General features: G+C 34.9%; 1 protein-coding gene across 28 annotated transcripts in view; it reads right to left on the minus strand.

Moving 5' to 3' along the window:
- Window positions 1-262: 262 nt before the first annotated feature.
- The window catches only part of MAPK10 (mitogen-activated protein kinase 10), a 431,719-nt gene continuing 419,926 nt past the window's right edge, over window positions 263-12,055 (minus strand). For 18 of the 28 annotated variants that reach the window (XM_039845809.1, XM_039845810.1, XM_039845808.1 and 15 more), the window contains one exon: window positions 543-4,074. In XM_039845809.1, the coding sequence (XP_039701743.1) occupies window positions 3,932-4,074 (143 nt within the window). In that variant the 3' untranslated portion in view covers window positions 543-3,931. Of the gene's footprint in view, window positions 4,080-12,055 lie in introns of all 28 variants that reach the window. The other 10 variants (XM_039845820.1, XM_039845825.1, XM_039845821.1 and 7 more) reach the window with 3 other exon arrangements.

Consider the following 12,055-nt stretch of genomic DNA (forward strand, 5'->3'; position numbering starts at 1 on the left):
TGCGTATTGAGAGGGGAGTGTGGGGGAGAGGGGAGTAGGATTCCTCTTCAGACCCAAGTGGTCAGGATCAAATATTCCTAAAGCAATTTTCTTTCTTTCTCTTAGCTGTAGAAGATAAAATTTTCAGCAAAGGTTTCTGACAACATTTTTTACAGAATGTACTACTTTTAAGATTTAGATTGTCATATGTTAAGAGAATTAAATAGAAATAGGTTTTGTATAGTTTAGATTTTGCAATGAATATTTAAAATTTAAAAGTAAGTTTTGCTTGTTTTATTTTATTTTTTCCCCTTGGCAGAGCATAAAAGGATTTACGTATTTTCATCTATTCCACATATTCCATTTGTCAAGGACTATTTTCTGATTTACCAATCAGCTGTCATGAATATCCTTAGGCAATATTTTTCTAAGAATAATAACAGATTGAGATAAATGATCCTGCTCTTCAGCCTTCAATTAAATAGCTTACTCCTATTGGACGGAACTGGCCAGGCCTGACCCACCTGTCGTATACATTCCTACAAAGCTCAGTCATCAGATTCTTGAAGATGCAAGATTATCGTCGGTTTTTATTCTACGAGAAGATATTAGATTGTAAGGCCAACGTATCTTTTTTTTTTTTAATCAAAACACTGACCCACAAAATATAAAACATAAAATTTCAAAATGGTGGTATGTTTTGCCAAACTCACCCAGCAATTTAATTCCTCCTGCATGTGGGCACACAGCCATTCCTTTTATAAAATACTCTAGAACATTTCATTAAGAATCACGGCAAAACCAAGTACCCTATACGAAGTGGCAGAAGGTTAGGCCTCTCAGAGTGCCAACATTTTAAAATGAACTTCAACCACAGGCAGGACATTTACTTTTTTCAAAAATACAGTCCAGGTGATTTGACACCTCCCTGTCTAAAAAGCATGAGAGTCCTTTGGAAGTAACAGGTGACTATATAGGAAGCTTTCTTTTTAGGAAAAAAAGACTCAATGCAGAATATAATATGTTCTGTAAATTTGATAATAACATAGTCATCTCCTGAAAATATTACAATAAAGTGGAGCCAAGATCATGAAGGGCTGGTGGGCTTTTAAAAAGATGATTCTCTTTTTTGCCCCATCACCTATCTCGCTTTGATAACCTGGTAAATTTAATCCTTTAAGCAGTCAAGAAGCCAAATCCTTAGCTCTATGTGCACATGATACTTCAATCGAAGGGGTTTGTTCCATTTTTTTTCTTGTCCATAAGGGAGATCTGGCTTAAGGTAATCGGCTTCCAAGAGCCAGGCAATAGGAGTGATTAAACTAGTAAAGTTTAGGGAAGGCAGTAATAGCAGGGGAGGGGCATTGTCTAGTTCTTGCCTGGTTTAATCTGAGTGGGAAAAAACAAAAACAAAAACAAAACAAAAAAACAGCACTTCTGCACAAATGACAGATCATCTAACTGTCAAGCATTTCTAAAATGCTGGCTGAAGATCTCCTTCTGTCTTTTGATGTCATTTTGTGGCTGATGAAATTCCCTTTGTGACTCACTTTCTTTCAAAGAGCTGCCTGCTCTCTGCACTTAATTGCAAGTGCTAGAAAGCCAGGAGTAGAGAGGCCACAGGTGAAGCAAGAGAAGAACACAGAGAAAGGAGCTAAGTAAATAATAAGGGATCAGAGAAGGGTTTTTTTGTTTTGTTTTTTTTGTTTTGTTTTTTAAGAGTGTGAAGAAGGGAGTGTGACAGAAAGTAAAGTGAGAGAGCTCAAGTGAATGTGGGGGCATTTTTAAAAATCGGGTTGTCTGCAATATTAACTAAAAACAATGGCAGAAAGATAGAGAAACTGGGCCACTTTTATTCCAGGAACAAGCTGCACAGTCTACTTTTTTTGTTTCACCATTTTAAACAAATGACCTCTTGTCATGAATCCTATTGTGTGAAGCAACCTCATAAATGGCAGCATTGCCTGCAAGGTGATGGTGGGGGTTGACTCTATTGCTTGAAAAGAGACAAAGCTTCCCTATTGTTATATTAAGGCAGTTTTCAGAGCACTGGCATTATCGTTTGCTCTATTTTTGAAAAGATTCCATTTGCCAGTCGTATCACACTCATCATCCATCCATTTCATGCGTTTTACTTTTCCTTCAGGTGAAACATCACCACACAGGTGAGCACCGAAATGGTCAGAGTGCAAAGAGTTGTGATGGATAATTCACCAAAGTGAATAAAAAGGGAAGTTCAACATGGTCCTTATTATTGCTGAGAAGTCACCCTGGTTTTGCCTTGTATATAACCAAGATGTTTCACAGTGCCTCCTTGAGTGCCCAGGAAAGCACTTTCATTTAATGTGAGCTAAATTCAGGTGATTTTGCTAAACAATAACATAAATGCTTCATGGCTTTTGAGACAAACTCATATTGCTATAGCTGTTTAGCAGCAGTAACCTATGGGCAGAGTTATTGCTGTCACATTGACTGTAGCACAAAACTCGAAATATCAGCCCTTCTTGGATGGTTTGAATTTATGAAAATAAATAAACATGAAACATCAGTCATATTAAAGAGTCAAGGAAACTCCTGATAAATAATAATATCTGTGGAAATGTTTTCAAATGCTAACCTGAGGATCGCCCTGTGCTTTGGGTTTTTTTTTAATAATTATTATTATTTTTTTAATTTCATAAGAGGAAAGCAATATTTCTTCTCAAAATAAAACCTTGGCAGAGTATGAACCTGAGAAGTAACACACTCATGGAAAATGCAACCCACAAAATGAGGATAGTCTAAGTAGTCTATCATTTTCTGTTAAGGGTATGACACGGAGGCATCCTGCTCTGTTCCAGGGAGCAATTCTTACGATCAGATATGTACACAATACCCCTGCCTCACCACCTGCCACTCTCAATCCAGTTGTGACACATAATTTTACAGTGACAATGGGGTCTACTCTCTAAAATATGGATGCCGGTGTCTCCTAGTATCTGGGCAATAATCTCCTTTAGGTTTTCTTCTACACTGCAAAACTACTTTCTAGTCAATCCTACCCACTCAATGTCAGCAAAAAGACCTTCAGCTTTTATTTCCACCTTCCTTCTAAAGACCGAACCATTTAGTGCCTAGAAACTGTTATCCCTCCCATCCCCACACTAGACATAAGCATCACATATGTTCTTTCTACAAATTGGTATACAGGTGCCATTTAATCAGTTCAAATTTGGAAACTACATCTTCAAGGGTCTGAGAGAGCTCACTCCCCCCATATTTTTCCCCTTTACATGTTTTCTTATAAGACATATAGCTTAATCAATTAACAAACTAAACAGCTTATATACTGGCAATATATTACAGATGGGTTTATGTCAGAGTAATAGATCACATGAAATGGACCATGTGGTACCCCAGAGCATGATGTCTTGGTAGAGCCCTGAGGACACTGACAGTAGCATCTCTAAGTAAGTAGTGCTGTATGAATACAGACACATGCGGATCTGTATCTACATCCATCTGACTAGGCCAAAAGGAGCAGGTAGATGCAAGATAGAGACACACACATGCTGGTTGGGGCCACTGCACACCTTGTCATGCCATTCGAAAGGGCAATTACAGGTCGCTGGTTTTGCAGCCATTAAAATCACGCTTTATGGAAAAGGCTTTTCTAATTGTGTTTGATTTGCTTTCTGTAGTAAGAAGCATCATTGGAAGAAGACCAAAGCAAGAGCAACTAGAAGTTAAATATACATTTGGCTTAGCTGCAATACAGAACTCTGGAGAAGCAGGCTGAAAGATTTGTTTCAATTTTAGGCTTGGATTTTCTCCCTTGCTGTTTTCTTGTCATTGCGTGTCTGCGTTTGTGTGTGTGCATGAGTGTCTGCGTGCGTGCGTGCGTGCGTGCGTGTGTGTGTGTCCCATCGCATCATCTCCTGAAGAACGCTGGGTTTCGCAGGCAGGCGGCTAGTCACCTGCAACAACCCAGGGGTCCCGCCGAGGCTTCCAGGCTGCTGTCAGTGTCAGATGCCAGGGTCTGGTCAGTGGACATGGAGGAGATGTCATTGACGGACGAGGAAGGAGGGAGACTCTCACTGCTGTTCACTGCTGCACCTGTGCTAAGAAAATGAAGACCAACATGACTAAATCTGGAACTAGACTCAACTTAACGTCCGTCACTCAGGATGCAGGTCTGGGCAAATACAATAGGGGATGTCTAATCAATTATTCATTTGACAAGGCTTCATATTTCAACTAATACAGGGCACTATATTAGATGGTGAAAAGCAAGGCACACAATTCAGAATCCCTGGTCACAAGTTACTCACAGGCTAGTGCGGTAGTTAGCAAATCTCACTCTAATGTAGAAATCACCTGTAATAATGATCTTAAAAGAAAGCAAAAAAAAAACCTCCACGAAAAACCCCAGTCACCCCTCTACATCTCCAATATTGTAATTTATTGGCCTCAGGTGGAGCCAAGGAATTTGCATTTTTTTAAAAGGTCCCCAGAGACTATCTAGTCAAAGGTTGAAGACCGCTGTTCTATAGAGAAGGCAGATGAGCAAAACTCTTTAATATAAAGGTCTAAACCTGGATGCTTTTAATGCAGGGAGGTTTTAAAACCAACACACGTAAAGATCCTATCCCAGAGATATGGGCTGAGGTGAAGGCCCGAAATCTGAATTACTGAGACACTACAGCTCTAGAGAAAGGAAAGTATATTAAGTACACATTATTACATAGACATTAATATGACATCACACTTAAAATCCATATAGAAAAGCCATGTAGAACTTTTGATGAACATTACCATAGAACAAAAAAAGAGAGAAAGGGAGAAGACAGATCACACCTCTCATTGTGTTTACTTTCCAGTAGGCTTGCTTACCTGAGAATCTACAAATAAGAACTCTAAATTATTAACTTAGATTAATTTGTAAAAAATTATATATATATTTATTTCCTACATGGGAGTATAATGATTCTGAAATTCTGAGAAGAAACTTGCTAATGGTAATCTCTCAGTAAATACTGAGTTGTGATAGCTTTGCCAACTACAAAGGAAAGACATTGAATCAAAGACATTGTAATATATAATTAAACCATAGCACCCTGAAAGAGTTAATTTACTTTTTATCCTTATGTATTCTTTATACTTAAGCAATATGGGCAGTATAATGCACGCCTGTGAAATAGTTTGCTATTAAAAATACCTACAGTATAATCGTCTAATAAGAGATAAAGAATTCTCATTAAAATTGTATCTTACTTGAGCAAATACAGTGTGCAAGAAACATATGGCGAAAAATAATAAATCCCCAAAAGCGTATATTTAAATCTAATAAATCAGAAAAAAAAGTTTAATGAAGTGGAGAGGTTAACACCATCTCTTGGTTCTCAGGGTAGATATTTTCTGGCAAAGGAAAAAATGTGATTAAGATGTGAAAGTATCTGGAGAAGACCCATACACCTAATCTAAGATAGATTCTATGTATCCTATATGTATTTTACATTTTTATTTGTTGATTGTAAATATATTTTTATAACTTATGGAAAATGTAAAAAAATATAGAAAAAAGATATTGTTCACTGATCATCAAATTAATAAGAGCTGTTAAATTTGCTATATTTTTTCTTTTTGCGAAGTTTCTCCGATTGAATTATTTAAAATATATTCTTTTGTATCATATTTTCATATGCAAAAAGGCTCATAGAAGAATCAATGCCTCCTAATCTTAAATGTCTCTATATTTTTAAAGATCTCATAATTACTTTCATTATCAGAACATATATAATGTAAAGTTATCTGGTTTCAATTTATTCCAACTTTTCTTAATTATAAGGTACAGAGCTAGTTCATTTCTTCTCATGACATATCCTAGTAGATTTCTAGCATACAACCCTTGATTCCTTCAATAGTCCAAATACCCTTCTCTGTTTTTCCTCCTAATTATTGATTACATTATACCAACATCTTCATGTTCTTTCATAAGCTTTGGCCTTTAATAATTTAACATCACCATAATGTGTCGGAATTGTCTTCAGATTTTCCACACTGTTATTCAAGGGTAGAGGTTAACACTAGACATAGGACTCTAAGAAAGGCTCTATCAGTTGGGGGCCAACAGAGTGAGATTACTTTGTTCTTACTGTTCATTCATCCCCTGGATGATATATCCTTATATAATGATGACTTTCAAATTATGGTAGTATAGTTTAGATTTAGTTTTGAATTGAAATATGAAATGTTGTCCATATACCTTTTAGTAACAGCTTTATTGAGATATAATCCACAAATTTGTACAATCAATGGTTTTTAGAATATTCATAAAGTTGAGCAACCATCACCACAATCACTTTTGTAGTGTTTTCATGACCCCAAAAGGAAACCCTATACTCAATTCCTTACTTATCCTCAGCCCTAAGCAATGAATAATGTACATTTTGTCTCTATAAAATTGCCTATTCTGGACATATAATATAAATGGAACCATATGATGTGCGATCTTTTCTGACTGACTTCTTTCACATAGCATAATGTTTTCAAGGTTCATTCATGCTGTAGCATATATCGATACTGCATGCCTCTTTATGACTGAAGAATATTCCATTCTATGGATGCATCACTTTTGCTTATCTATTTATTAGTTGATGGGCATTTGATAAACATTTAGGTTGTTTCTACTTTTGACTATTATGAATAATGTTGCTGTGAACGTTCTTGTACATATTTTTTATTTCTATTGGGTAATTACCTCAGAGAAGAATTGCTGGATCATAGTGTAACTCTCTGTTTAATGTCTTAGGAACTTCCAAACTGTTTTTCAAAGTGGCTGTACTAGTTTACATTCCTAACAGCAGTGTGAGAGGGTTCCAATTTCCCCCTATTCTCTCCAACACTTCTTATTTGTCATTTTTATTATAGCCATCCTAGTGTATGTGAAATGGTATCTCACTGTGATTTGCTTTTCATTTGCCTAATGGCTAATGATGTTGAGTATATTTTCATGTGCTTGTTAGCCATTTGTATATGTTCTTTGGAGAAATATCTGTTCAGATCCTTTGGCCACTTTTAAATTGTGTTATTTCTTTTTATCATTGAGTCATGACAGTTTTTCACATATTCTGGATACAAATTTACTATCATATAAGATTTGCGAATGTTTTTCTCCTATTCTAAGGATTGTCTTTTTCACTTTCTTGATGGTGTCTTTTGAAGCACATATGTTTTTAACTTCAATGAAGTTGGAGTTATCTATTTTTTTCCTTTTGTCACATGTGTTTTTAGTCATATCTAAGAAACTAGTTCCTAAGATCATAAAGATTTACTCTTATATTTTCTTATAAAAGTTTTATAATTTTAGCATTTACATTTAAGTTTATGATCCATTTGAGTTCATTTTTGTATATGATATGAGGTAAGGGTCCACCTTTATTCTTTTGCATGTGGCTATCCAGTTGCCCAGTACCATTTATTGAAGACATTTTTCATTTTTTGCCCATGGAATTATCTTAAAATCCTTGTTATAAATCAATTGACCATAAATATAAGGGTTTATTTCTGGAATCTCAATTCTATTTAATTAATCTATATGTGTACCTCATGCAAATACCACACTGCCTTGAATATTGCAGCTTTGTGTTACGTTCTGAAATTGGGAATTGTGAATCATCCAACTGTGCTCTTTTTCAAAATTGTTTTGGTTATTCTGTTCCTCACATTTCCATGTGAATTTTAAGAACATCTTGTCAACTTCTGCAAACAAGGCAGCTGTGACTTTGATAGCTTTTGAGTTTAATCTGCAGATCAATTTGGACAGTCTCATCATCTTAAAAATATTAAATCTTCTAATCAGTAAACAATATAATGTCTTCTCTTTTACTTAGGTCTTCTTTAATTTCTTCCAACAATGTTTTGTAATTTTCAGAGTAAAAAATTTTACTTCTTTGTTAAAGTTATTCTTAACTATTTTGTTCTTTTTGATGCTATTGTAAATGGAATTATTTTCTATTCATTGCTAGTATACAGAAATACAACTGACTTAATGAATAGGAAGTTTCAATATCAGTGGAGTGGAAACTAAATAGATCAAATGATGACATATATATTTCATAAACATTATAATTAATCAAAATGCCCAGGCAACCAGGAAGATTTTTGCTACTGTGCTTTATTTAAATTTTGACAAAATAACCATTTGAAAGTTTTAAAATAAAGCTCTGTCATAATACAAATCAAAAATTATTTTAAAGAATCTCTATGTAATAGTCCTGATCTTCTCTTGAGAAACACTTTTTCTCCTTTCCTGGTGGGACCTGATTATGTGGACCTGCTAGGCTTGCCACAGTGAAAGCTGAGTACTGATTCAAAGAAGTGTGATATGAAACTTAGCTGAGATAAGGCTCCCTCAAAAGAACACAATTTGATATTTACAAATAAACACAGACCCAAACAATGGCAGCTAGAGAAATTATACAAATATTGAGGAAATTTCTCTAGAAAAGCACAAATTTACATCTACAAATAATACTGAATGAAGGCAGCAAGAAACAGACTAGCTTTTAATAAACTCATCATATACAGGGTATCAAGCTGCAAGTTAAGCTTATAAAATACGTAGCACTACTACTGTGCTGATTTTAACAAGTAGCATATTTTCAACACTTTTGGGACTTTCTAAGTGCTATGCCCTATAAGTCAGCCCATGATTGCATTTAGTTTTGCTGCATGATTACCTCGTGTTTAGTTTCCTTTGCTTCATTTTGTTTTTTTCATTCTACTTAATTTTTTCTATCTTCCTCAGTCTTTACTGTTGAGTGCAGAATAAGTAGCCAATTTAACAAAACATTGAGTACCTTTTGCATGTACTCTTCTAAATAGGTGCTGTGAGGAAAAGCAAATGTCTTCCTGCTCTGAAACTAGTGAAACTGCTAAGCTGGTTTTGGCTCAGGGAAATAGATCATTTTGTTGTAGTTGCCCTTCTCCTTTCATTCATCTGCTGGCTCTCTGCAATCTCCACCTTCCATGTTGGAATGTTCCTGCCCTCCTTTTTTTTTTAATCAGTGTTGAATGCAAATTATGCAAATTATAGTACATATTCAATTATGTAAAGTTTGGAATCTTTATCGACTATATTTCTAAGGTTCCATAACTTTTTTATAGCATCAACTCATTGAGAAGTTCTCTCTTCTAATGCTTCCTCTATAAAATTTCATTACATCTGCTTCTTATATGGGAAGAAGTCCTCTCTAGATAGTGCTGTGGTGAGAGAATCATCTGTAATATCTAGCAGTCTGCTCATACTGGCTTTTAGTGGCTTCTGAGAGCCAATTATTAGCATCTCTTTCCAACTCTACATTCATCGATGTCAGTAGCTTGAAATTGGTCCCAGTGAGAATATTTATACAACAGAAACTGGTAAATGTTATACTCAGTTATGGTTTTTTAAAGAGATAGTTGTTAAACATTAACCAGTCCCCCACTGTTACGTGAAAAATCTTTGCTTCTGTATGACTTTTTCTATTGCACTATAATAAATGCCTTCTTGACTGAAGCCACTTCTGGTTTTATTGGATGATACTTTCAAGACTGTTTTCATGTAGGCAATAAAAAAACTTTGTACACCATAAAATCAAACAGAAAGAAGAGTCAAGACATGGACCTGGCTTCAATTTTTTAATTTACTGCCAAATGGTTTGTGAAAATCTCTTGAATAGAACTGAACTGAATTCAATTTGATTATAATGTCTACTTGCCCAGGATATCTTAGCTATGCAATAAATATCCCTTCCTTCTATCAGAGAAACCAGGAGAGATATGCATTTAAAAACATGTTTTGCTATCAATAAAGCATTACAAATTTTGTCAAAAAGATGGCATTAAAAGTACTGAAAATAGTAATAGGGCAAATAAGGAATGCTAGCTACTTTCGACTTTACCTAAGGGGAAAAAATAATAGGTATCTTAGAAAGAAATAATTTATGCTAATGAAAATTTCTCATCTGGAAGTAACCAAACGGTACCCATAATTTCAGGGGAAAACGTTATTCTAGTTTTTTAAAGGAAATTATTTTCCTGACCTAGCCACACACACCAAAAAGTAGACTCAAGAATTATAAGAAATTCCAAAATGAAAAAAAAAAAATCACTGAAATAGATTCCCTTCTCTTTCTGTCTGATCTTGGGTCTCAACTTGTTTGGGGCTGAGGCTTTTAAATTAAAAAAATGAAATTGCTGGACTAGAACAGTGACTCTAATTGGGAAAGATACACTCCCACGGTGTGTGGAACATGGTTGGGGTAGGGGCTGTAGATTATAATCACCTGGGGAGCTTTATCCTCAATTAGAGATTCTAAAATGTCTCTACCCATCCTGATGCTAAGCATCCTTATCTTGATGAGTCATTGTTACTTATGAGAGGTTTACTACTCAGGTGGAATGGGTGTGGTAAACAGACAGAGGTTTTGGATTAGATTACCTCCTATATTTGTTCTAGCCCTAACATTCTATGACAAATGCTTTTAGAAGAAATTTAATTTCTGTTCATGAACTGCTATTCCCTCAGCAGTCTTTACAAATCAATTCAGAAAGCAAGCAGTCACACTATTCTTGCAAATAAATCACTATGCAAGTGAAATCAGAGAGCAGAAGAAAGTACAATTATTTACTTAGAAAAGTATGTGAAGTTTAGATTTATTTCTTATCGATATACAACAATTCCATCAATAAATTTCAAACCTATGTGTTTTCTGAAAATGTACATTTAACTCCCTATTTACATTTTAAAAGCACCACTAAAACGTGGTTTTGGGCCTTAGAAGCACTTTGTCACTGAGAAACTGCATTAACTTACTACCGAGCTGCAGGTTCCCAAACTCGCCATGACTGAATATTAAGGGAGTCTATATTGTAATATTACTTCATCCTAGATATTTACAAAATAAAATATGATACTCAGACATTAATGAGGAAAAATGAATACAATGAATGCAAAAACTGACTTTTCATAAGTTTTTTTTAGTAATTGTTTTTACTTTTCAGCATAGTTTACTGCATATATAGATATTGTGCAGGCACACACACAATTGTTAAATATGTAACAATTGGCTCTCTGGATAGGGGCGGGGGAGAATCTGATCTGTAGAGTCAGCCAGTTCCCATGTCTTAAATCCTGCATGGTAAATTTCAAGCTACCAATGAGGTCAATAAACTCATAGTTGGGAAAGATGAGCATAAGTGGCTCTTATGAGCTGGTACAGGCGGCCCCAGCACATGGCTTTCCTATGCCTCTGCATGATGTATACAAAAATATCATATGTAAATACATCATATAATATGTAGTATACATCTGATTTCTCAAAATTAAGTGATGACTATTTCTCTTTAAAAGCATGTAGTGAAAGATTGAATTTACAATTATTTTAACTATAAATTGGGTTAAGCCAGTAACCTATAGTTTAGGGCATGTGTATAAGGTAGATAATTTATGACTGTTATAGGTAGTTGGAATGGTTAAAAAGTGTTTTGACCTTCTCACCTGTAGGTAGAGCCTAACCGACATACTTTAGAATTAATCATTAACACTAAATTAAATAGGCCTGTAACAACAAAAAATTCAGAAATATACATTGCAAAAAATTAATAAATCAAATAACAACCTGAAAGCAGCAAACCTTTATCTGAAGCACGAGAAAATGCCAATAGCAACACTTCATAAACTTGATATTTGGCTCAATTATCTTCATGGCGATTAATAAAATTAATAAATTTTAATGGCATAAGAACATACCGAATTGCATACTGTATTAAATGTATGACACTCTCTTAAACTCTGTCTTTGGAATAGCATCAAGAAACGTGTTGAAAGAGGTCCTGCGAAGCAATTTTCAAATTAATAAATATTTATTGAGTTACTATTATATACAAGGCACAGCACTTAGGCACTTCATGGTATACAAAGATGAATGCATACAGTCTTTCTTCTCAATTAATTTATAATCACTAAGGAGTAATAAGACAATATGTAAAATGCTGGGACTAGAAGAACCCACAGGAAGGAAAGACCCTACTCTTTGAGAAGTTATGAAAAGTC

This window comes from Pteropus medius, unplaced genomic scaffold (assembly GCF_902729225.1).
Source record: "Pteropus medius unplaced genomic scaffold, Ma_sr-lr_union100, whole genome shotgun sequence".
Taxonomy (NCBI): domain Eukaryota; kingdom Metazoa; phylum Chordata; class Mammalia; order Chiroptera; family Pteropodidae; genus Pteropus; species Pteropus medius.